This window comes from Salvelinus fontinalis, chromosome 21 (assembly GCF_029448725.1).
Source record: "Salvelinus fontinalis isolate EN_2023a chromosome 21, ASM2944872v1, whole genome shotgun sequence".
NCBI lineage: Eukaryota > Metazoa > Chordata > Actinopteri > Salmoniformes > Salmonidae > Salvelinus > Salvelinus fontinalis.
The window spans coordinates 22634623-22661823 of record NC_074685.1 but is presented as its reverse complement, the minus strand read 5'-3'; the positions used below and the strand labels follow the sequence as shown (position 1 = coordinate 22661823).

General features: G+C 43.5%; 1 protein-coding gene across 3 annotated transcripts; it reads left to right on the top strand.

Annotated features, from left to right (window-relative positions):
• Positions 1 to 1020: 1020 nt before the first annotated feature.
• On the top strand, positions 1021 to 27129 carry LOC129818456 (golgin subfamily A member 2-like). 3 transcript variants are annotated; one of them, XM_055874337.1, is made up of 27 exons: positions 1021 to 1132; positions 2570 to 2710; positions 4604 to 4672; positions 5317 to 5478; positions 6783 to 6832; positions 7178 to 7241; positions 7497 to 7559; positions 8728 to 8808; positions 9383 to 9421; positions 10939 to 11001; positions 11504 to 11597; positions 11782 to 11888; positions 12064 to 12122; positions 12353 to 12494; positions 12578 to 12667; positions 13059 to 13166; positions 13272 to 13359; positions 13565 to 13701; positions 13953 to 14171; positions 14537 to 14650; positions 17383 to 17607; positions 17886 to 18074; positions 18224 to 18443; positions 18579 to 18749; positions 18869 to 18975; positions 23969 to 24161; positions 24269 to 27129. In XM_055874337.1, exons 1-27 carry the CDS (start codon positions 1085 to 1087, stop codon positions 24532 to 24534), a joined length of 3309 nt encoding a protein of 1102 aa, XP_055730312.1. In that variant the 5' UTR covers positions 1021 to 1084; the 3' UTR covers positions 24535 to 27129. The 3 variants fall into 3 exon arrangements, with proteins under 3 accessions (XP_055730312.1, XP_055730313.1, XP_055730315.1); XM_055874338.1 differs by lacking the exon at positions 4604 to 4672 and having other exon boundaries at positions 1022 to 1132; XM_055874340.1 differs by lacking the exons at positions 4604 to 4672; positions 5317 to 5478 and having other exon boundaries at positions 1022 to 1132.
• The last annotated feature ends 72 nt before the right edge of the window (positions 27130 to 27201 follow it).

Genomic DNA, 27201 nt, shown 5'->3' with positions numbered 1-27201 from the left:
TATACAATATTTTAGGCCCAGCTTTTGGAGCTTTGGCTATCCTAGATTTAGCCACTATTTTGTGTTCACTGCATCCAATGCTTACGGATACAGCTTTAGTACACCTTTCTACAGTAAAAATGTGATCAATACATTTGGATGATCTTGTTCCTGTAGTGTTTGTAAACACCCTGGTAGATTGTTTTATAACCTGGACCAGATTACAGGCACTGGTTACAGTGAGAAGCTTCTCTTGATCAGACAGCTTGATGAAAACCAGTCAATATTCAGGTCCCCAAGAAAGTAGACCTCTACATCACATACACTATCAAGCGTTTCACACACATTGAGATACTGCCTATAGGCTGGATCATGTTGTATTGTTATATGATTTAATTCTGTAATGTATTGATTGTTGCTGCTGCCTTAGCCAGGTCTCCCTTGAAAAAGAGACTGGGTCTCAATGGGCTTTTCCTGGTTAAAGGTTAAATAACATTTTTACGAAATAGTAAACCCCCAAAATAATAGGTTTTAGATGAGGCAGGTGAACCTGCAACCACAGAACTTCAATAACACTTGAAATTAGATCTTCTCTAAGCATTACAGGGACGCTAAGTGACATTTGAATGTTTCTTGGATAGTCAAGACAGCTAACTTAGCATTCCTATCAAGTTAACTTAGCTAACTGATGTTACACTAAGTGACAGTAAGCAAGTCTAAACACAGAACACCACATGTTATGTAATGTCAATCATATTGTGCTACCTGTCAGTTCATTGATAGTTAGCTTATATCAATACAGTTTTCTGTTTCCAAAACTGAAATCTGTTATAAACAGCGTGTACTTTACTCTTTGCCAACGTTTTTTTTTGTTAAATGGTGTTCAGCTGTGTAAGGGCGGAAATGTGCAAATACATGCTCATACGCGCCAATACGATCTCGCTGGCTCGTGCTTGGCTCTGCCCATCTCGCTTGTTCTGCCCACTATCTATCTTTTGAAGTATTCCCGAGGGAGCTTTTGCGCCCCTAGCGGCAAGATACCTTCTCCCGTCACCGACTGTTCCCAAATTGTTGACGTGGTGTGGTTCGCTACCGGAGGTGAAGGATGGCGGACCAGAGCAGGCAAATTAAAATCGCCGCAGCCAAGAAAAAGGTACACATTTGAATTCCCCATTTCACAGCGAATATAACAGTTTTTTCAAACGTTACTCTGTTCTGGATTCGAGTTGTCAGTAGTTTCAAGTTTTCACGAACCCTTGTGATGTTGACATTCCACGTCCTCGGACCGGTCTGCAGTCGCCCAACCCAACTCGCATCCTCCTGCTGTGGCTGTTAGTGCGCACGAAATACCGAGGCTTAGCTTGGGCCTATAATCGTAGCAAGAGTATGCGGACAATTTATACCCGGCAGGGACTTGTAAACTTTGCTATGGCGTTGCTCCCTAGGTACAAACCTTCTGTAGTTTTATCAACCCAATTGGCCAGTTTACGTTTGCTCATGTTAACTAGCAATAGGAATTTAGCTAACGTTAGCTAACTATCAATGAACTGACAGGTAACACAGAGCCAGTTGGCACAAGATGATTGATGCTAGCCAGCTAGCTAACACAATATTACACATAATGGGGTGTTCTTTGTTTCGACTTTCTTACTGTCACTTTGTGTAACGTTAGTTAGCTAGCTCCGTTATAACTTGCTAGGAATGCTAGCTGTCCGACAGTCCAAGACACATTCAAATGTCATTTAACATGCCTGCCAGTGTCACTAACGTTATATGGGTAATGAAATGGCCTGTCAAACTAAAGTTAATGTTACCATGGCTAAGTAAAATGTTTGCTTAGTTATATCTATTTAGTCATGTTTGACAGGAATCAATGTGTCAGTGAAGAGTAACGTGACGGGTAGTTTGACAGCAGACGCTTCCTCTCCCTGTCTCTGTTTTGTCACTCAGTAACTAGCTACCTAGAAATACTGTATATAGATAGCTAATCAAATCAAGCTATTTTGTTTGAAGAACAGTTGTCTTGCTCAAGTAATTTGCGCCGCCTACTATCTCTTTCGACATGGTGATAACCACGTACTGTTGTTGAGATCCAACTCAGGAATTTGAGATGGCATTCTTATCTCTGTGAAGGAGGTTTTCTAATTTGTTTCATGACAGCTGTCACAGCACAATCTTGTGCAGGCGGGCACATGTTCTACAAGTAAACGTTTAAAAACAAACCCACTTGTGCAAGGGGAGATGTTTACTCATTTCACATTTAAAAACTAAAAAGTACCTTTCTCAACCTTCAGCTATTGCAGCAATTGGTTATGCTATAAGATCTTGTTGGACAGTTTTGGATCTTTCTAAATAGTCATTCCATTGTCACCCACACCAGTGATGCCATAGCAGGAATAACTGCTCATACTGTAGTCTAATCATATGGGATCTTTCTGACTATTCACACTATTGTAAGCCACACCAAGGCTCCCTGTACTTTCTATGCAATATAATTATTCTGCTGATGTGCTTAGCCTAGCAAACATGTGAGTTCCAGACAGTTGAGAGCTCTCATTGTCCTCTTACCCTCCTCTCTTGTGCCGGGCAGCTGAAGGAGTTTCAGCAGAAGAGTTCTCCTGCCAGTGGAGGAGGGGGTGGAAATGGAGGAGGAGGACCAGGTGGCAAGAAGAAGAGGAAGGGAGGGAGGCAACCAGACACACCCTCGGCTGACCTACACTCTCCAGACAATGTGAGTCACCCAACTGCATGCCCGCTGTATGTGTGTGATGACTGAGTACTCTTCATGCACACTGCTACACTGCTTCTTTACAAGATTTGACTTCACGGCATTTGCATTTCAATAACAAAGTGAAATGTTGCAAGAAAGCAGTCTGATGATTCTACTGTTCTGGAATCACATTTAATGTTCCAGCTCAGCTGCACACTTCATGTGTGTGAGTGCAGCCGTTTGCAAGTGTACTGTCAGTGTTTGTCATTTATGTCAGATCATGGAATGTAAAATGCAGCTATGCTCCAGTGACCAAAGGATGTGTCTTCGTCAGGCGAGAGTACTATCATGCTCTGTCAATTTGTAATCCCGTCAGGACGTTGCATCTTAACACACACATCCTTCTGTTTGGTTAAAATCAATATTATTATGTTAATGTGCCTTTAATCCTATTAGAATGACATCAGATTGGCAATTGTTTCATAGCAATGTGGGGGTGTGTGTGTGTAAAGGGACAGTCGATGGTTACTGTAATAATTATATACAGTGTATTCGGAAAATATTCAGGCCCCTTGCCTTTTTCCACATTTTGTTACAGCCTTATTCTAAAATGGATTAAATATTTTTTTTTACCTAATAAATGTACACACAATACCCCACAATGACAAAGCAAAAACATTTCTATAAAATAAAAAATATTACATTTACAGAAGTATTCAGACCCTTTATTCAATACATTGTTAAAGCACCTATGGCAGCGATTACAGCCTTGAGTCGTCTTGGGTATGATTACAAGCTTGGCACACCTATATTTGGGGAGTTTCTCCCATTCTTCTCTGCAGATCCTCTCAAGCTCTGTCAGGTTGGATGGGGGAGCGTTGCTGATTGGTGGAGTACTGCAGAGATGGTTGTCCTTCCGGATGGTTCTCCCAGCTCTTTCAAAGTGACCATTGGGTTCTTGGTCACCTCTCCAACAAAGGCCCTTCTCCGATTGCGCAGTTTGGCTGGGCAGCCAGCTTTAGGAAGAGTCTTGGTGGTTGCAAACTTTTTCTATTTAAGAATGATGGAGGCCACTGTGTTCTTTGGGACCTTTAATGCTGCAGAAATGTTTTGGTACCCTTCCCCAGATCTGTGCCTCGACACAATCCTGTCTCGGAGCTCTACGGATAATTTCTTCGAACTCATAGCTTGGTTTTTGATCTGACATGCACTGTCGACTGTGGGACCTTATACACAGATGTGTGCCTTTCCAAATAATGTCCAATTAATTGAATTTACCACAGGTGGACTCCAATCAAGTTGTAGAAATGTCTCAAGGATGATCAATGGAAACAGGATGTACCTGAGCTAAATGTTGAGTCTCATAGCAAGTTTTGAATACTCATGTAAATAACTTATTTCTGTTTTTTATTTTTAATAAATTAGATTTGTCTAATAACCTGTTTTCACTTTGTCATTATGGGGTATTGTGTGTAGATTGAGCATTATTTTATTTTTTTTATCAATTTTAGAGTAAGGCTGTAACCTAACAAAATGTGGAAAAAGTCAAGGGGTCTGAGTACTTTCCGAATGCACTGTAGTTCCTGGATCTTTTTTTGCAGTATTTGTTTGCTTTAACTTCTGCCCTAGCCTTCCCATGGTGAAACCAGTTTTTCTGGCATCGGTATAGACTTTGCTCCCATCTAGCCAGTCACAATGACAGTAATTTTCATGGAGGAACATTATCACAGAATCAAATATTTTCTATACCTCCAGAGACGGAACTGATTGTAATGAGTCAGTCGCTAACATTGTCTGGCAATGAAGCTGCAGGTTGTGGGCTTTCAAATCTTTCTCTTCCAATGCCCTTCCTCCCTCCCTCATTAGCTCATTCACTGTCCCTCTCTCTCTCACCCTTCCATTCCCCTCCCATAGATTCAGAGAGTTCTGAAAGTTCGTAGTCAGACCAATGGATTAGCTCTGCCTCCCTTTGGCAACAGCCAGGTGAGCTTATCTCCCTCCTGCCTTCTTTTTCTCTCCCTCTCTCTGTCTCACTCTTCCCCACTATCTCTTGTGTTGTCCTTTTTGTTCATTTACACCTGTCTCTTGCCCTCTACTTACCTCACTTGATCTCGCTCTCTGTGTATCGGTCCCATTCCCTCCCTACAATCTCTGTCCCTCTGTTGTTTTTGCTCCTCTCCTGCATGCTATTCCCTATGGTCACTGGTTGCTCATCGTAGCCTTTTCTCTACAGTGAGGGAAGTGCTTGGTATTTATTTTGCCATATGTTGATTTATTATGAATATGCTAGGATAAAGCCTAGCTAACCGTTTTTAGTTTCTTCTGATTTGGGTCAGTCCATCAGGGGCGTGAATTTGATTTGGTAGTATCTGTGGGTTTGCATGTTTAACTTCTGGACCTGATGTTTCTTTGGTTTATTTACCATGCTGGCATGTCTCCATCAGTGAAAACAAGATGTGTGTGATTGTCCAACCATGTGTTGTGATTGTGCTGCCTGACTGTACCTTGTTTTGTAGGTTAGAATGGTGTGGACATGTGAATGATTCCTTTGTATATTTCCAAATTGCTTCAACCAAAATCTCTGGATGAGTACTGAAAAGTGATGTCTGTGTGTATTGTGGCCTCAGGCCCACGTTGATGGGGAGGTGAGAAGGTCCCCTGTCACCCAGCTACTGGAGGACCCAAACGGAGAGGACGGCCGCAGCTCCCCTGGTTCTAACCCTGCTAGCTCTATGTCTGCAACTAACCCTGAGTGTGTCAGCCACGCCCACAACACTGACATGCAGCAGGTGTGTCCCTCCCTCCCACCGTCTTCTATCTGTCTCCATCTCTCTCTTACTGTTGCAAGGTATACTGAAACTTCTGTACTCTTTCAATACTAGAACCTGAAAAACAGTTCAGTCCTAGAATTTTTACATTCAATACTTCTGTCAAATGTGTTTCACATCATCTACTGATTTTAATAGAGAATCAACTCTGTCTATTAGCGCAGCCGATGTCCCCTTATCGCGCCATGCCAGTGCCACTTACTCATTTCTAGCCTGTCCTGAGGAACTACTGCATTCACTGGGAGTCTGGGCTGCATTATCGCTCGCTGAACAGAAGTTAACACATTTGAATAATGCAACACGGCATGCATAAATGTTGAAACAACTGTTAATTACTGTTTGCAAAACAATGTCCATTACAGGCTAGAACACCTTCCAATGCAAGAAGATACCGGTAGCTGTCCTTGCTAGTTTACAGCTGAAGCAAACATCAACTCACTCTCATAGTACCTTGTATGTCATAATATGCAAACCATAGCACAAAATTTTGCTTTTCAAAGCTGATTATCACCAAAAACTTTCTTCATTCACTCTATCTCGCCTGACTCATGTCTCTCCCAGTCAAGATCATCTTTGCGCAAGCCTCAAAGTTTGTGAGTGAATGTCATGGGTCTTAAAGAGACAGTGCACACTTTATAAAAGAAAAGATTGCTTCTTCTGCGCAAATGTTGTTGATCCGTAATGTAAGTCCCAAATTGTTTTTCATCTGTAGCCCCACGAATTCAGCCAAAACAAGCAATAACTCAATGCATGCACACACTCCAATTGAATATGCATTCACCTGTATTGTAAATAGGCTTAGACTACGTCTTGATTTACCCAGTTTATCAATCGACTAGATTCACTATTCAAATAAATTATTACCCTTATGTACTTTATTTTTTTCCAAAGTCACATTGATTGTATAATTGATCCATTATGCATGCATTCCAAAATCTTACATTTCTAATGTATTCATACTGAACTCAAAAGATCTGTCTGGATCAAGTGCCATTCTGTGACTTTGGCTAATACGCCTTCTTTTTGTCCCTTGGTATCATGATTGTATCGAATATCTTGATACAAAATCTGGTATCAAAGTCAAAATTCTGGTGTCGTGACCACCTCTCTCCACTCATTAATGAGTAGTCATTATTAACCGTGTACAAGGATGGATTGGTCTAACTTGTGTTCATTGTCTGAATACGTTTGGCCTGGTATGTCGCTTGCTTTAATGTTTTTTTGTTTCACTCAGAGCAATTTCCTCTCTGTCCTCTCTGCCACAGAACTGCACCCCTGACGCCAACGGCAATGAAAACCATGCAGATGAGAATAGGTGGGGTCACCAAGTCATCTTACACACACTCAGTTCCTCTTCAGAATGTTCCCCCTGGTCCTCACTGCCCCTTCTCTACCCTTCACAGCCCTGCCCCCCCTCGCTTTCAGCTGTTGACCACACACACACACCCACACACAAACACACACACACACAGAGAATAAGTAGCACAGTTACGAAGGCTGGCAGAGCAGTTTATCACATTGAATGCTCCATTACTCAATAAGACTGGTGTGTTACTGTAACATTGGGCTAATGTGTGTGTGTGTGTGTGTGTGTGTGTGTGTGTGTGTGTGTGTGTGTGTGTGTGTGTGTGTGTGTGTGTGTGTGTGTGTGTGTGATCAGACCCATTTCATCCACAGAGAGCCTGCGGCAGCTCTCCCAGCAGCTCAACGGACTGCTCTCTGCGGTATGCGTGTACTTTATGGCCACAAAAAGGAGAAATTAGGCTTATAAACTGCAGTCGACGCACTGAGAAGTGCACGTTGGCTAAGTGCAAGCCCCTCCCAATGATACACTATCTTACTTGGTTTGGATATTTGCTTGCTCCTGGTTTAGTGTGTTGCATAATCAGGAGTGCTATTTGTGATGCTCTCATTGGCTCTGAGAAGCTTGCTTTATTGTGGTTTGACTTATCTTGTTGTTTCTTTCCTGTCTATTCTAGTCATCCACCACCTATGTAAATGGAGAAAGTGCTCCCTCGCCTGCCAATGAAAAAGAACTGGAGGTAAGTGACACATCACCACACCACACGTTGCCCCCTTATCATGGCCAATACACAGGGAAAAGCACTATAAAATGCAATCATTATTTGTCTTGAACAGACAAACCCAGTCCCATTCTATCCCCATTTGAAGTTGCCCCTTGTTAAGCCTCATGCCTAGTGAATCAGCCTCAGTACATGATGTTCACTCCCCTCCGTGTGTCCAATGTGTCTCCATACACACACCAGAGAAATCTTGTGGTGTGTGTGTGTAGCCCCAGGTTATGTAGAGGTGTTCCGTCCTCTCCTCTCTCACAATCCCTCCATTGCTTGCTCTCCGTGCAGGAATGTGACTGGCCTTGGCCATACAGCTCACATGACCCCTCTGCCTGTTCCGGCACTGCGTCCAGGCTCGGGTTACACACACACACAGGCACACACAGCAAGTGATAGACTTGACTAATGACTATAACTTAGATTGTGTTGCACAGCTGAGACAACAATGCAATCTGAAAGATCGTCACAGTCAGAACAGAACAAATGAAATGCTGTCTGGGCAGCACTACTGTACCTTTCCCAGGCCCTGCATACATACACAGTTTAGTGCAGAGGAACGCTATTTCTCCTTCTCATGTCATATCTCTGTCCTGTGTAATAGTCCTCAGACCTGTTAGATTACCTTGCAGTTTGATGCAGTCTATATAGAGAATGGACTCTATTTTAGTAAATAAAATTCAATCATCTTTCCAAAGCCTTGATTGGAGCTGGCTATAGGTGTTACATGTTATAGTGACTACTAGTTTGTAACTTGTTAAATTGGCTGATATCACGTTAGGAACTTTGATGTTCCCTGGTGTAGTTCATGTTATGTAGACATCTGGAGTAACTGAGGTCATGTGAGAACACTGTCTGTTACATTACACACTCCAGTCTGTACATGTATTACTGAATATTCTGCTAGCTACCTCTGCCCCTGTCCTCACTGTATTACCTCACTGACTACTAGTAGGACCAAATACCTGCTGCCATCATTTTTGTTGGATGTTCACATTTTACATCCCTGAAGGAGACCGAGAGAGTCTTATTTACTTTAATGAATTATTGTTTGTATTTCCACCTCCCATCTGTTTTTCATTTATTTTACTTCAATTCACTCCCTTCCTCTTTTTGTTGTTGTATGTTCACACATCAGAGTCGAAACCAGGAGCTGGCAACCGCACTGGACTCCAGCAACCTAACAAACTCTCAGCTCAGTACCAAGCTAGACCTGCTGGTAAGAGTGTGTGTGCGCGCATGCTTGGGTGTTGGGCGTTCTGCAAATAACCCCTCACAGCCCCCATAGCAAGACTCATACCACACCAAGTACACTGACTGGTCACAGATTGACTAGCATGTAACGAATGACGTAACACTTAACACGTTGGCTAAACCGCAGCTGTGCTGAGTGGCAGCACAGTCAGTCAGTTGATCAAGTCATGCATGGTTTTGTTTATTCACCTCACACATTTCATTGCACTGCACTGTTCTCATTGGTAACCACTAAGCTTTGACATGCTCACCATGATCTCGACAATGAATGAAATGAGGGAATGTTTTTGTCAGTCGTTAATAATAGACCAACTGCACTGATATTGCTTCTGGAGCTAGCTTGCTAACGGCTAACCCGACTGACTAGGCTAGTAAGTGTCTGTGCTGCTTTGTAAATGGGAGGTGCTCAATAGGTATTTGACTCCTGAAGAGTGAAAGGAGATGACTTGTTGTTTGGTTGAATGACGGACTTAGTATAGATGGTGGTTTGTGGATGGTGCTGATGTCACTGATTGTCCTCTGTCCTGTTTGTCTGACAGACCAAGAAATCTCAGGAGCTCACAGATCAGCTGCAAAAGGTGAGCATAAATATACTGAAAAAAAGATCAACGCAGCATGTAAAGTTTTGATGCCATGTTTCATGAGCTGAAATAAAAGATCCCCAAAATCTTCCATATGCACAAATATCTTATTTCTCTCAAATGTTTGTTTTCATCCCAGTTAGTGAGCATGTCTCCTTTGCCAAGAGAATCCATCCACCTGACAGGTGTGGCCTATCAACAAGCAGATTAAACAGCATGATCATTACACAGGTGCATCTTGTGCTGGGGACAAAATAAAGTCCACTCTAAATTGTGGAGTTTTGTCACACAATGCCACAGATGTCTCAAGTTTTGAGGGAGCGTGCAATTGGCATGCTGACTGCAGGAATGTCCACCAGAGCTGTTGCCAGAGAATGTAATGTTCATTACTCTACCATTTGCCACCTCCAACTTCTTTTTAGAGAATTTGGTAGTACATCCAACCTCCCACATAACTGCAGACCACCTATAACCGCGTCAGCCCAGGACCTCCACATCTGGCTTCTTCACCTGCGGGATTGTCTGAGACCATGAACCCGGACAGCTGATGAAACTGTGGGTTTGCACAACCAAATAATTTCTGCACAAACTGTCAGAAACCTTCTCAGGGAAGCTCATCTGCATCCTCACCAGGGTCTTGATCTGACTTCAGTTCGGCGTTTTAACCAACTTCAGTGGACAAATGCTCACCTTCGATGGCCACTGGCACGCTGGAGAAGTGTGCTCTTCACAGATGAATTCTGATTTCAACTGTATCCGGCAAATGGTAGACGTTGTGTGGGCAAGAAGTTGGCTGACGTCAACGTTGTGAACAGAGTGCCCCGTGGTGGGGTTATGGTATGGGCAGACATAAGCTATGGACAATGAACACAATTGAATTTTATCGATGGCAATTTGAATTCACAGAGATACCGTGATGAGATCCTGAGGCCCATTTTCATGCCATTCATGCGCCGCCATCACCTCATGTTTCAGTATGATAATGCACTGCCCCATGCTGCAAGGATCTGTACACCTTTCCTGGAAGCTACAAATGTACCAGTTCTTCCATGGCCTGCATACTCACCAGACATGTCACCCATTTGAGCATGTTTGGGATGCTCTGGGTGGAGATGTACGACAGCGTCTTCCAGTGCCCGCCAATATTCAGCAACTTTGCACAGCTATTGAAGAGGAGTGGGACAACATTCCACAGGCCACAATCAACAGCCTGATCAACTCTATGCCAAAGGAGATGTCTCGCTGCATGCGGCAAATTGTGGTCACACCAGATACTGACTGGTTTTCTGATCCACGCCCCTACCTTTTTTTTAAGGTATCTGTGTATTCCCAGTCAAGTAAAATCCATAGGTTAGGGCCTAATTTATTTATTTCAATTGATTGATTTCCATATATGAACTGTAACTCAGTAAAATCTTTGAAATTGTTTTATTTTGCGTTTATTCTTCAGTGTAAAAAGTCTATCTTTCTCTCAGTGGATGAATGCAATATGTTTGTGTGCTTTCTTTGATCAGGAGCGAAAGGAGTTTGAACTGAAATGTGTGAGGGAGCAAGGAGCCATGCGAGAACAATTACAGGTACACACACACACACACACACACACACACCAGTGGAGGCTGCTGAGGAGAGGACGGCTCATGATAATGGCTGAGCGAATGGAATGGCATCAAACACCATAGAAACCATGTGTTTGATGTATTTGATACCATTCCGCTCCAGCTATTCCTGTGACACACACGAAGAAGAAACTTTTTCAAGGTTTTTCATCCTCTCAGACCACTTCTCTTCATCCACTGGAAGACCTTTTAAAGCAATTCTCTCATTTCACTTTGCATTTCCAGATATGTGCTATGCATCTGTCTTAAGAGCCCCGACACCATGTGTTGCCTATTTACCCAGGGATGCACGCACTGACACACAGAACAAAATATGTTCTCGTCATTCCAAGTGAAACAAAGCTTTGATTTGATAAATGACGGGGATGATGCAGTGCAATGACACCAATTTAATGATTCTATGTAAGGTTATCTGTTTATTTAAAGATTGTATCTGCTTGTCTCTGTCCTTCCTCTTCTCTAGGTCCACATCCAGACTATCGGCATCCTGGTGTCGGAGAAATCAGAGCTGCAGACCGCACTGTCATACACGCAGCAGGCTGCCCGCCAGAAAACAGGTGAGTGTGTGTTTACCCTGTGTGAGACTGAGGATGTATGTATATGAATGTGTGTATGTGAACGCTCTCAGTAATGTGGTGTGTTTTCAGGGGAGGCTGGTGAGAGAGTTGATGTGCGCAATATGAATGTGTGTAAAAGTCTATTTGAATTGGTGCTCAGTAAGCTGCTGATGTGTGTTTTCAGGAGAGGCTGAGGAGCTGAGTAACCGTCTCCAGGCCACCAAACAGAGAGTCTCTGAGCTGGAGAGAACCCTGTCCTCCGTCTCCACACAACAGAAACAGTTTGACAAGGTAACTTAAACACACACAGAGAGAGAGAAACTGTTTGAGAAGGTAATTTACATTATCACACGCAAACACACCGGACTGATTCTGATAGTTACTTGAATGCCGTGAGCGATGAGTATCGATTTGAGCTTTGCGGTAATGTGTTACATATGATTGATTTTCTTGTTCTCTTGTGCAGCATAACAAAGAGCTAGAGAGAGAGAGAGACAACCTGAGGCTAGAGGTGTACAGACTAAAGTAAGTCTTACCTGCAGTATGCTTCCATTCTACTAAATGGCTGGCCTTTTATCATATTTCCTTGTTTGCTTTGTGGACTAGGTAGGAAAAGGAATCTAGTGGAAACCACACAGTGTGTGTGCGTGATACAGGGAGAGAGATGCGTGTCATCTATGAGTAGGTTAGGCAATTCAGAGGCTGTGTGTGTACGTTCCAACCTGACCCTCCTATATCTCTCCGTCCCTGTGCAGTAGTGTGAGTGAGGAGAGGAGGCAGCAGAGTTCAGAGCTGTCAGAGCAGCTCAAGCTGAGGGTGAGTGAGAACAGCGCTATGAGACTGGACCTGGATGAACTGCGCAAGAGACTGGAGATGGCTGACGTCATGCTGCAACAGGTAGACACACACACTCCAGACACACCGTCATTATCATCATTTGTTTTGCAGTTGTTCAATTCTCTTTGTTTTTTTATTCCTAGTTTTCCAGTCAGTCAGGGCCTCCCAGTGCCAACCAGCAGATGCACTTACTACTGGAGGAGAAATTACAGATTGAGGCGCACACTGCTCAGGTAGGGGTGTGTGCATGCGAGCGCATTGTGTGGGATGAATTCACCTAGAACTGATTCAAGATGACCACACATTTATAATCAAATTTGTTGGTTGATTATAATTGTCCTATTTGAATTGGAACTGTGTTTTTATCCCAACTCGCACTGAGACACCCTCAGAGTGTGGTCAGGGTCTGCCATTATCAACAGCGACCCTGGAGCAATTGCGATGAAGTGCCTTGCTCAAGGGCACATTGACAGATATTTCACTGTTGTGACTCTGGGATTCGAACTAGCAACCTTTCAGTTACTGGCCCAACGCTCTAACCGCCATTTACAAACGGGTGTATGTCTATCTTTAATGTTTTAGTGCCTTGCCATTGTGTTAATGGTCTTTTGGTATTATCTATAGTTAATGGAGTCGGTGGCCCAGCTGCAGACAGAGAGAGACCGCTACGCTGAGCAGATCCAGGAGGAGGGACGAGTATGGAAGGACAAGACAGACCAGCTGCTCTGTCAGGTACACTATGCTACCACCCCATTAGCAGAACCTATAGAGCTGGCATAGCCTCTGAACGGAATGCTAGAAATACTTAGTTGATTGGCGTGTGTGTGTCCTGTGCAGGTGACACTAGTAGCAGAGGAGCGAGACGGGAGCATCAGTCAGATCCAGGAGCTAGAAGCCCACATCACAGACCTGAAGCACGCTGCAGGTGAGACACACAGCTACCCTCCTTGTTTTGCACATCAGTGGTTCTCAGAAGAGCTTTCTACCAAAGACGAGCTTACTGTGTTCGTCCTGTCAATGATTATCATGAAAAGATTTGTATTGCCATAAGGAAAGTACAATGTACTGTTGGTGAAAGGAGAAAAATGTTCTCAGAAAGGGAGATGAACAGATTGTTTTCTCCTCCCCAGCCCTTTTGTCCCATGAGAGAGGAGCCCAGGTAGATCCCCAGCCCTCAGGGCCCTCAGAGAGTGAACTGGCCCTCCAGGAAGCACTCAGCAGCCTACAGCAGGAGAGAGACTCTCTCAACACACAGTTCCAGGCCCAGGTGATAACCTCCCCCTCTCTCACACACACACACACACACACACACACACACACACACACTACCAGTGAAAATAACACGCACTGTGTATATCACATTCTGAACACTCCCTGTCTCATCAAGACCTTGACTAATAAGATGCGTTATGGTTTGTGTTGGTGCCGGCCTGGAACCAAATCCTGGACGCCATTTCCTGTTAAAGAGTCTCATAAGCAAAAACTAACTGTTCTTTCCCTTCCCTTCCTTTGCCATAGCTACGTGACAACGAGCAGCTGAGTCGTATGTGCTCGGAGCAGGAGTCCCGTCTCTCGGAGCTGGAGCGCCATGCGGAGCGCGAGGCCGAGGATGCAGAGGACCGCAGGCGCATGCTGGAGGACGTACAGAGTGACAAGGCCACCATCAGCCGCGCCCTGGCCCAGAACCGCACCCTTAAAGACCAGCTGGCTGAGCTGCAGAACGGCTTCGTCAAACTGGTAAGGATAAATATTACCTATTTACTGTCCTGTTGACTTATTTGAAGTATTCACTAATCTGCCTAAGTTTGATTGGTGATTAAAGAAATGGGTGGAACTGGAAACATTATTTTTACTCATCCAGCCACATTCAAAACACACACATTTACATTTTACATTTAGAGTTTAGGCATTTAGCAGACACTCTTGTCCAGAGCGACTTAGTTCATCTTAAGGTAGCTAGGTGAGACAACCAAATAATATAATCATTGAAAGTCAAACTTTTCCTCAATAAGCTACTATCAGCAAAGTCAGTGCTAGTAAGATTAAACACGTTAGAATAACAAGGGTGTTGCCTCGTATTGAATGTCTCTCTGCCACCCTAGACCAATGAGAACATGGAGCTGACCACTTCTCTGCAGTCAGAGCATCACGTCAAGAAGGAGCTGGGACGCAAGATGGGACAACTACAGGAGGACCTGCACAACTTCAAGGAGCAGGTAGGGACACACCAGTGGAGGCTGCTCAGGGGAGGATGGCTCATAATAATGGCTGGAACTGAGCGAATGCAATGGCATCAAACACATGGAAACCATGGATGTTTCTCTATGCATACTACTGTGCTCCACACTCTCATGCTCCAAGTGCATTCTCCGAGGACGTTCTCTTGAGTATGTTCTTGTGAGGATGCATAATTTAATTTGAGAAGCACTCCCCCCACTGTATTACCTCACGCTGCATCTCCCCATTAATTTCTTCCAGCCAGGACAATGGTAACAATAGAGACGAAAGACTGCATTCTGTAAGGCTGCATGATGCGACTAATGATGATTTGAAAAAAGCCGCTTGGAAGGCATGAGCTCGGCTTAGTTTTTTGCTCAGGCTGTACACACTTCATCAGTCTCTCATTCACAATTTAACGGCGGCATCCCCTTTGTGTGGCCGTAATGCAACCTAAAAAAAGGTCTATGCTTTTTGTGGCCGTGGTGCCCTTTTCCCTGAGTGCCGCACGCTCCTAAGCACCTCACTCACATGGCTCTCCATCACGTGATCGGGTCTTTCTCACATGCTACCAAGACAGACACATAGGTGACGCAACTGCACGCATCCTTATCCAATTCCGAGGTGCATGTTGGTAGAACCGTAGTAGGCCTAACGAACAGCAAAATCACTAGCCTATGTCAGTCTACTATCCCCCATAGTACAAAAGTTGACCTATTCTGTGTGAGAAATAAATATTTCAAACATAGTCTGGGACAGTTGTGGGATGCGATGGATATCAAATGAATCCAACCACTATCATCAAAAAACTTGTTTTTACTCAATGTGGCTGACGCAAAAAACAACAGATTTAAATTCTAATAAACAATTTGGCCTATTTCTTCACATTATAAGCACAGCAATACGCACACATGGCAGTAGGCTATAAGCGCAAATGCTCCATTAGCGGAAAAACACCATTATCAAAAGTGACTGCAAATGCGATTTATGCATGTAATGTTTTTATTATAAAGGTGCATTTTTATGGTGAAAATTTATTTTCCTCAAACTTGAAACTCACACGCTGCTTATGTATACCACTTAGGCTCTACACCCCTTCTAAAGCTGATTAATTTGCTTAATTTTAAGAAGTTGTTTGGCCACTTTAGTTGTGATACAAACCTTATCAAAACATATAGGGCTATGGGTTAGGCTACATGAGATGTGCAACTATGATTTGAAAAACTCGCAAAAATAAGCCATTGTTTCTTTCCCTTATGCTGGGCATAATTCACAAGTGATCATTCACAAGTAATAGGCTAATATTGTCTCCCATCAAACTTTACATATAATAAATTCGTTTTGATTTAGAATGGGCAATTATCATGCACCTGTCTCGAAACGGGCAGCGGGAAAAAATACATCTCATCTATGCACTTAAATAGCGAATGGAGGACGCTTTTCCCGTGGTTCATTTTCATGCCAAACATGTAGGCTATACTCCTGTTGTAAAGATAAACAATGTGCTTAATATTAGGAAAGTTGCAAAATATAGTAGGCCTAGCAGAAAGTTGATGGGATCCTTCCCTTTTTAATAGTGACCATCACTCTGTCTGTAGGAATGTTGCGCAACATGAGCTCATGAGCTCTCATGAAGCGTTTTATTTGATTTTTGCATTGATGTCAGAGTGATTAGTACCAGGCAGTTAGCCTGGCAGTTAGCTACTAATGAACATCAGCAGCATCAGAGCTGTGAGAAGCCTAATTACCGTGACTAAACGGTCACGTGGAATTTGTCTGCCTTCATGACTCGTGACTGCCGGTGTGGCGGTCACTGCAACAGCCCTAGTCTGAATACTTTCTGAATTAACTGTATGTGAATCATAATCTAGCTACAAAAGATTACTGTAAACTAATGTTATGCAAGGTAGATGTAAATTCTTCGTGGCTAGCTAGCCAGTTAACTTTATGGACTTACCCATTCACTGAACCTTCCTTCTTCTAGCCAGGACAATGGCAATAGAGACGAAACAAGATATACACAAAGCAAACTTTTTACTTCACATCTATCAGCTAGCTATATGTGAATCGTAATAATGTAGCTAACAAGATGGTATAACAGGCATGGGTCGCTAGCTAACAATTCTTTGTGGCTATCTGGCTAGCTAACAGTAGTTGCTAGCCAGTTAGCGCTGACTTACTATGGGCTTACGACCTACACACACTACAGTGGGTATTGTAGGCAGGTAACCATGCCAAAATTAACACTGCATGTATTTATCAACATATCAAGATAAAATGTTGTAGTCAGGCAACATATGAGATGTGAATAGGCAACATTTAATTACAAAGTTGGAGTGTATTTTCTCTCACTTCAACTCAAATAATGTCCGTTTTGATTTCAAGAAAATGTCTTTTTTTTTACGTGGTTGCGTTATATTTCTTTGCATACTTTCCATGGAAGCTTGCATCGATGCATGCTTCAAAATAAGTACAAATGGAGTACGCATTCGAGAAGTGCCCCCTGTGCTCCGTTTCGCATACTTTGATTTGGACTCATACTCCGACCCTCCCTTGCTCCAATTTGCATGCACGGTTGTATGCAATTTGAGGAACACCCCATGTGCTTGATGTATTTCATACCATTCTACTCAATCTGCTCCAACCATTACCACGAGCCCATCCTCCCCAACAGCTGCAGGAACAACATTTGTCACACAAACACACTCACACATGTCTGCTTCATCCCCAGTTGGAGCTGAAGTCTCTGGAGTACCAGGCGCTGCTGGAGCAGCGGGACCAGATAGTGGCCCACCTACAGCAGTACTCTGCAGGCTACACGGCCCTGGCATCAGAGCGGGAGCAGCTCCACAGACAGTACCTGCAGCAGAGCCAGCTGATGGACCAGCTTCAGCATGACGAGACCCATGGAAGGGTTCAACTGGAGATGAGCCACAAACAGCTGGAGCAATACCAGGTCAGGGAACGGGACAGACACACACACACACATTCATAATGCATCGTTACTGCTGCGCTGGTTGGCTGGCCGGCTGGGTTGTCACTAGTTAACACAGCAACAAAGTCAAAATAGGCTACATCGTAAAAATTCATGAAAACTAAAAATGTTAGGCGTGAGGTTAGTGGTGTGGTTAAGGTTGGTGTTGGGTTTAGGTTTAAAATCAGATTTTAAGAAGATTCATTGTAGAAATGGGTGGGGTTTATGACTTTGTGGCTGTGGTAACCCTCCCCCTACAGGAGAGGCTGGAGCGGTTGTCCAGAGACAATGAGCAGCTGAAGGCTGAAGTCACAGAGCTGCTCGACAGCTCAGCCCTGGCCACACCCCCCAGAGACCAGGGAGATGGAGTGGAGAGCCAATCCCTGCCTGAAAGCCCACAGAAGTCCTCCATCGCTATCCCAGAAGACTTTGAGAGCCGGGAAGAGATGGTAAGGAGAAAATAACTATCAGTGATTTTATGTGTCCTCTAGTGTTGTTGCTCCCAAATGCTACATATGTGAGGATTTTCAAAGCATCTCTCAGATAATTGTCTCCGATTTAAAAAATAATAATAAATCCTCCCTTCCGTCTCTCTCAGGAGGAGTTTGTGCGCGATGCAGTGGCGCGTGTGGAGGCAGAGAGAGATGAGGTGAGGAGCAGACTGGAGGAGGAGAGGAGACTGCACCTTGCAGCCCGTCACCAGGCTGCAGCACCCAGCATGGAGTACCAGCACCACAGTCATGACCATGAACATAACCATGACCACGGTCACAGCCACGACCACACTCACGATGACCACAGTCACTGTAAACACACAGGTGAGAGGAGGAGAGGTGCATGCACATATTTGTGTGTGCTACGTGCATGACCAATGTTTGTTTTCTCAGAGCTCTATGCTAGTTTCGAGTGTGTTAGTGTGACCGGTATCCCCCCCCCCCCCCCCCCCCTGTTAGTCTCAGGTTCAAAGGGCGTACCAGTGGAGGTACACGAGGCACTGTGTGTTGCCATGGAGAAGCTCCAACACCGCTTCACCTCTCTGATGCAGGAGAAGGCTGACCTGAAGGAGAGGGTAGAGGAGCTGGAACACCGCTGTATACAGCTGTCTGGAGAGACTGATACTATAGGTGAGACACACACTCTCCACTACCCTTTTTCTCACACACACACAGTGATGTACTTACACATTCATTCCCGTAGTGTGAATGGTCTTGTCATCTCTTTCCTTCATTGTGTGTTTGTCCAGGAGAGTACATTGCCCTGTACCAGAACCAGAGAGCTGTCATGAAGCAGAAACACATGGAGAAGGAGCAGTACATCAGTATGTTGGCCCAGGACAAAGAGGAGATGAAGGTTTTATTTTATTCTTTATTTAACTAGGCAAGTCAGTTAAGAACAAATTCTTATTTACAATGACAGCCTACCAAAAGGCCTTTTGTGGGGACTGGGATTAAAAATATACGACAAAACACACATCACAACAAGAGACAACACTACCTAAAGAGAGACCTAAGACGACAACATAGCATGGCAGCAACACAACATGATACAAACATTGTTGGGCACAGACAACAGCACAAAGGACAAGACAGTAGAGACAACAATACATCAGGCGAAGCAGCCACAACTGTCAGTAAGAGTGTCCATGATTGAGTCTTTGAATGAAGAGATGGAGATAAAACGGTCCAGTTTGAGTGTTTTTTGCAGCTTGTTCCAGTCGCTAGCTGCAGTGAACCTAAAAGAGGGCCCCAGGGATATGTATGCTTTAGGGACCTCTTACAACACCCGTTCTGCCAGTCACATTCTGTATGTGACTGCATATCTCAGATAGGGGGGAGTGAGGCCTAAGAGGGTTTTAAAAATAAGCAACAACCAGTGGGTCTTGCGACGGGTATACAGAGGAGTATAGAGTGCAGTGATGTGTCCTATAAGGAGCATTGGTGGCAAATCTGATGGTTGAATGGTAAAGAGCATCTAGCTGCTCGAGAGCACCCTTATCTGCCAATCTAAAATTACATGTCTGTAATCTAGCATGGGTAGGACGGTCATATGAATCAGGGTTAGTTTGGCAGCTGGGGTGAAAGAGGAGAGATTACGATAGAGGAAACCAAGTCTAGATTTAACCTTAGCCTGCAGCTTTGATATGTGCAGAGAGAAGGACAGTGCACCGTCTAGCCATACTTCCAAGTACTTGTAAGAGGTGACTACCTCAAGCTCTAAACCCTCAGTTAAAAAGCACACCGGTGGGGAGAGGGGCATTCTTCTTACCAAACTACATGAACTTTGTTTTGGAGGATTTCAGAACAAGGTTAAGGGCAGAGAAAGCTTGTTGGACACAAAGAACGCTTTGTTGTAGAGCGTTTAACACAACATTTGGGGAGGGGCCAGCTGAGTAAAAGACTGTATCATCTGCATATAAATGGATGAGAGAGCTTCCTACTGCTTGAGCTATGTTGTTGATGTAAATTGAGAAGAGTGTGGGGACTAGGATCAAGCCTTGGGGTACTCCCTTGGTGACAGGCAGTGGCTGAGACAGCAGATGTTCTGACTATACGCTGCACTCTTTGAGAGAGGTAATTAGCAAGCCAAAGACCCCTCAGAGACACCAATACTCCTTAGCTGGCCCACAAGAATGGAATGGTCTACCATCAAAATCTTTGGCCAAGTCAATAAAAATAGCAGCACAACATTGCTTAGAATCAAGGGCAATGGTGACATAATTGAGAATCTTTTAAGATTGCAGTGACACATCCATAACCTGAGCGGAAACTAGATGGCATACCAGAGAGAATACTATAGAGATCAAGAAAGCCAGTCAGTTGAGTATTGACAAGTCTTTCCAGCACTTTTGATAAACAGAGCAAAATAGAAATAGGCCTATAACAGTTAGGATCAGTTTGGTCTCCCCCTTTAAATAAAGGACGCACCGTGGCTGCCTTCCAAGCAATGGAAACCTAACCAGAGAGGAGAGACGGGTTGAAAAGGTTAGAGATTGGTTGCTGCCCTATCATCGCCAAGCCTTAAAGAAGAAAGGGTCTAAACCATCTGACCTGAATGTTTTTTTGGGGTCAAGTTTAAGGAGCCCCTTTAGCACCTCGGACTCTGTGACTGCCTGCAGGGATACACTTTGTAGTGGGGCAAGGGAAAAAGAGGGAGGAGAATCGGGGATAGTCGCATTAGAAGTAGTGGGAGATGAGAATGTTGGATGGGGAAGGAGGCATGGCAGAGTCAAATAGGAATCCTGACTTAATGACGTGATTTAAAGAGCTCTGCCATGTGCTACTTGTCAGACAACCACATCAACATTTAGGGACATGGGCAGATGTGAGGAGGACGGTTTATTCTCCAGGTCTAACCGTTTTCCAGAACTTCTTGGGGTTAGACCCACCGAGAGAGAACTGCCTGAGTATGCGTGTGCCGAGCGATTTGACAAATGGAATTCTTGAGGTGGAGTAACTCTGCCAGATCACGGTCGAACCAGGTGCTGAACCGGTTTTTAATTATCCTTTTCTTTGAGTGCGTGTTTGTTAACGATACCACTGAAAATATCAAAAAAGAAGGTCCAAGCATCTTCGACAGAGGGGATCAAGGTTGTTCTACACCAAGTTAGAGGACAGGTCATGAAGGATGGCTTGCTCATACATTTGTTTTGGCAAGGTTCTATGACAAATCAGGACAGGTTGTTTCACTGAGCAGCCATTACAAACACAGGCTGTAAAACAGTGATCGCTAAGGTCATTAGGGGCGGCAGGTAGCCTAGTGGTTAGAGCGTTGGGGCAGTAACCGAAAGGTTGCTAGATCTGGATTATTTGTAAGGAAAACATCTAGGAGAGTAGCCTTTTTCTGGGTGTTTGGAGTCATATTTTGTGGGATTGGTAATAATCTGAGAAAGATTTAGGGAGGCCCATTGCTTTAAGACTTGGTCAGGAGGTTTAAGCATGTTCGAATTCAGGTCACCTAGCAGGACAAATTCAGGCTTAGTGTAAGGGGCCAGGAAAGAGCTTAAGGCATTTAAGGTGCAGGCTGGTGCTGATGGTGGATGATAACACCCAGCAACAGTCAACAATGAGTTATTTGTAAGTGTAATGTGTAAAACCAGCAAATCAAATTGTTTGGGGACAAACTTGGTGGAGACAACCGAGCACTGAAGGTGTTCGTTGGTAAAGATTGCCGCTCCCCCACCTTCGGAAGATCTGTCTTGCCGAAAAAGGTTAAAACCAGAAAGGTTAACATCAGTGTTCAAAACACTTCCTTAACCACGTCTCAGTAATGACCAACACATCTGGATTGGAGCTGTGTACCCACACTTTCAATTGATACATTTTAGGTAGATTATGCCGATTACGCAGATTATGGCCGGTTACATTGCAATCCACAAGGAAACTGCGTGGCAGGCTTACCACCTGTTACACGAGTGCTGCGTTTAAAGGACCTTGTGGCTGCAAGGAGCCAAGGTAAATTGCTAGCTAGCATTAAACTGATTGTTTTTTATATATCTTCACATAATCACTAGTTAACTACAGATGGTTTATGATATTACTAGGTTAACTAGATTGTCCTGCATTGCATATATTCAATTCGGTGCCTGTTCATTTATCATCGAATCACAGCCTACTTCAACTTCGCCGAACGGATGATGATTTGACAAAAGCGCATTCTCGAAAAAAGCACAATCGTTGCACAAATTGAACTAACCATGAACGTCAATTCCTTCCTTAAAATCAATACACAGAAGTATATTTTTTGAAACCTGCATATTTAGTTAAAAGAAATTCATGTTAGCAGGCATTAATAACTAGGGAAATTTTGGCACTTCTCTTGTGTTCAGCGCAAGCAGAGTCAGGGTATATGCAACAGTTTGGGCCGCCTGGCTCGTTGCAAACTGAACTAATTTGCCACAATTTTACGTAATTATGACCTAACCTTGAAGGTTGTGCAATGTAACAGCAATATTTAGACTTAGGGTTGCCAACCGTTCGATAATATACGGAACGGTTCCGTATTTCACTGAAATAATAAACGTTTTGTTTTCGAAATGATAGTTTCTGGATTTGACCATATTAATGACCAAAGGCTCGTATTTCTGTGTTTATTATAATTAAGTCTATTTGATAGAGCAGTCTGACTGAGTGTTGGTAGGCAGCAGCAGGCTCGTAAGCATTCATTCAAACAGCACTTTACTGCATTTGCGAGCAGCTCTTATCAATGCTTGAAGCACAGCGCTGTTTATGACTTCAAGCCTATCACGAGATTAGGCTGGCAATACTAAAGTGCCTATAAGAACATCCAATAGTCAAAGGTATATGATATACAAATGGTATAGAGAGAAATAGTCGACGCGTCATAATTCCTATAATATATAATCCCTATAACTACAACCTAAAACTTCTTAACTGGGAATATTGAAGACCTGGTAATATTGAACCACCTGCTTGCATATGTTCTCATGTTTTGAGCAAGGAACTTAAACGTTAGCTTTTTTACATGGCACAAATTGCACTTTTACTTTCTTCTCCAACACTGTCTTTTTGTATTATTTAAACCAAATTAAACATGTTTCATTATTTATTTGAGACTAAATAGATTTTATTTGTGTATTATATTAAGTTAAAATAAGTGTTCATTGTTCATTCAGTATTTTTGTAATTGTCATTATTACAAATATATATATATATAAAGAAATATATATATTTTTTGAGGTGTCCAAGTAATGGTATCAGCGTTGAAAAATCATAATCGGTCAACCTCTAATTTTAGGTAAAAATCGTCTAGTGTTAATGTACAGAAAACCCAGGCTTTTACGAGAGCAGAAATCAGTGAAGTTGACATCAGAGCACAAATCAGAATTGAGGCTAGCGACAGTAGATGGGCCAGGGTGTACTTGCACATTTCCAGATATCATCAGCAGTAATATAATCGGGACACGGCAGACGACAGGGAGAGCTCTGCAGTGTTGATTTTTGACATTTGAATGTGCATTAGATGGCAACAAGATCATATTGTTCAGCAATTTCATCAGGTAACATGAATAGAATAGTTTATCTTTACCAGATGGGGAGACAGGCCAGGGCAGACGGTGAACAGATCGCCAAGTGGAATCCAAGCTGCAGGCAACGGGAGTAGGCGTCACACCCACTTAGGAGAGGCTTTTTTTTTCGGAAGGCAGATTCCTTGTAGAAAATACCAGCTAGCTAGCAAGTCACTGTCTACCATCTTTTCCATGTGGAAAAGGAGGTTGTTAGCTAGCTATATCTTTTCAGTTTTGGCAAATGGTCCACACACACAAAGGTACTCTACTCACACACAGAAAGTACACCAATTTGACTGTGTTTCTGTGCCCATGCAGGCCAAATTGGCAGAGCTGCAGGACCTGGTCATGAGGTTGGTGGGTGAGAGGAACGAGTGGTACAGCCGCTATGCTGGGGTGATGGCTAGCACTGACACTACAGTTAACCCTGACCTGTTGCCATCTGGGAAGGACCATGTCCAGGCTCACCACGCACACAGACGTATGGAGCTCAATGCTGTGGACGGACAAGGTATGAGCACACACACACACCTTCTCTCCATTCCCGCTGTAAAGTTCATGGATAGTCATTATACTACCCTCCCTGATCTCTCATCTCCTTCCCCCTTCTCTCTCCAGAGTCTATGGATCTAAGTAAAGCTGTGGAGTCTGACTCCACCACCCCTGATACCCCTCACAGTGCACCGTCAGACTTGGGCCAGAGGCTCCCCCCAGATTCCCAGGCTCTGATGAGGCCCCAGGAGGACGGCACGGCCAGGCAGATCATGCAGCTGCTCCAGGAGATCCAGGGGCCCCGCTCCGTGCCCTTCCTGGGGGACCATCCCTGCATCCCCTTCTTCTACAGGCCTGACCAGCAGGACGAAGTCAAGATCCTGGTGGTCTGATGATGAGACTATGGAGCCAACTGGCAAAGTTGGTTTGGATCCCTGGCAATGTTGAAGGATTTCTGAACACACACACCATTCCACCACGTCACACTTAGGTCATGTAGGATTACACATACACAAATTTCTGGGTATACGGTCTCACACACATGCGCACTCTCCCCCGACATCGTCAAATTCAAGTTTCTGGAGAGTTTGTTTACGCTCTCTTTCTCACACTCCATTTGAGTCCTTGGCAGGTCTCACTTGCAGTTTATTATTCACTGCACACTAAGGCTGGGAATTGCTCACTCCCCTTATGCAATAAAATGTCTGTCCCCTCAGTCATTGTTTATTGAAGGAGAAATTAAGGTTTTGAGTGAAGTTAGCAGCAATAGTATGTGTGTGCATGGACTACTCTCACAGGATCCTCATTCACAATGTGTGTCTGATTCTGGAGAAGAACTGGGATAGTCTTGTTTGGTAGTGGAGACAGACTAGGCTTGGTTTTGCCCTGTGGGCTGTGTCTCAATTAATTTCCTTGATTCTTTTCCTCCTTGACAACTGATGGGCAACAAGACATACTCAGGCATTTGGTCATGAATGGAAGGAGACTGATACACAGCCCTTGGTAGGTGTTGGTGTGTTCTATGGCAGTGGAGGTAGTGTGTTGGCAGTGAAGCAGGTGGAGTAGTGAAGGTCAGTATCAATTCAGGCTGGAGCCTTGATCTAACTGGGGAGAAAGCAAGTCAGGAAAGCATTGGTAAAGACACTAGCATTTGGCGCAAGTTTGCACTGTTCACTTAATTTCTAAGTCGTTTACTTCTAAGTAGGGGAACACAATGACGTCATATGAAAGAGAGGAACGTGAACGTAGACACACATGGCTGCTCTCCCCTACAATTACCTTGTCTATCCACCCTCTTCCATTTGGAAACACTGAAATCTGAACGCACGCATGTACAGTAGAGCTTTCTCTTATGCCAATGAGCCAGTTGTATTCCCCTAGTTTGCTCTGCGTTTATTTATTTGATGTCCCATTTTCATGTCATCTCTTGTTTATCAATCGTTCAATTCCATTGTGCTTGTTGCCCCTCTACATATCATTGATATGAAGTTGCTCCCTTTGAGGCTGGATGAAGATTGTGTGTCTGATAAATGATCCAATCTCAATTGTATCCCTAATGATCTGAATGGATGTGGTCTCTTCTCTCTAGTTTCATGGGCTTTTGTTGTAGGTTATTGCACAGAGCTTCTACTAAAATCCTGTCCCATCTCACTTATTTTTTGGACAGTAGTTTTTCTATGGCAGACCCATTCTAGGCATTTGATTTTTGTGCTTGGAGCCCTATGATGTCATGAGTGCTCTTTGGCACATCTGGGCCGAGGGTTCCACTCAAAGCTAACGAATGGAGACTAAAGCATGTGTGTTGAAGTGACCGAGAGTGTGTGTGTGTGTGTGTGTGCACTTGGAGGATGTACAGGTATATACATGTTGTATTAATCCTAGTAACACAAGGCAGAGGCATTGGGGGTTAAGCTCTGCTGTTTGATTGGAAGGTCCTCCTGTTTTTGGAGAAACTTCCCATGATGGGGATGTGTATGTACTCATAATATTTGTTGAATTTGAATTTTGAGGCTTTCGTAGTGTCTTTGTTGTTGACTACCGATGTCAGATTTTTTATTCAAGAATGGAAGTCTTTAATGATAAGTCAATTGATTACCCCTAAACTTAATGAAAAGCAAAAACAGTCTGAAAAATAGTAAGATTGTTTTTGATAATGCAATGTGAAATGTGTTCAATCAGATATGAGGAAAGTATTGGTTGTGGAGGAAGTTTTCAGATCTGTAGAGGTGTTTGTACTTGGTCTGCATTAGTCGCTGAACCAACTCTACCCTGAAGCGCAGCACTTTTCGCAGTAGGACTTGACATGGTTTCTGTTGAAAGTGAATGTACCGTTACCCCAATCTGAATTAAATTCCTGGCTTAGCGTTCTCTTTTACTTATGAAAAATATTGTCATTAAAAAAAGTAAACTTTTGTTTTAGGAGTAGTAAAACCAAGAGAAAATCTTTTCAAATAATTTCAAATGCCATTATTTTGACGGTGATGAGATACAAGTAATAGATTAAACTGATTTCCCCCCCCCCCAACACAGACTTTCTAATTCAATGTTTCATTTGAATGGATGTGTGTGATTGAACAGATGATTTAGAGACAGAGTTAAAAGTTTGCTGTTGTAAAGGAGCTGTATATACTGTAACTGTGTAAGATATTGTACAGTATATTCATTCTGCCTGGTGTGGGAATAAAGGTAATGGCTGTTTGTAGTGTTGCTAGCAGCCCAGAGAGTCTGTCTGTGTGAGCAATTGTTGGCTTCAGGACACACAGCTGAAGTGAAGGGGTAGGGGTGATGTCTTTGTATTAAATCAAAGGTTAACTAAATTAAAATATATTTATTTGGACTAATTATCAAAACTAATCAATTTTAATGCAATGTAGGCTGTTGGGGGACGTTGAAGGATCGTTATGAGCTTCCAACACTACATTTCTGATGTGATTTCTCCTGTAAGATTTATTTTCTCCCCTCCTGAATAAAATTGATTGAGCAAAGTAGACAGAATCTGGTAAATGGATCCTTGCAAGTTTCCCTCTGAGTTTCTACCTTCAATATTCCCTACGAATTAG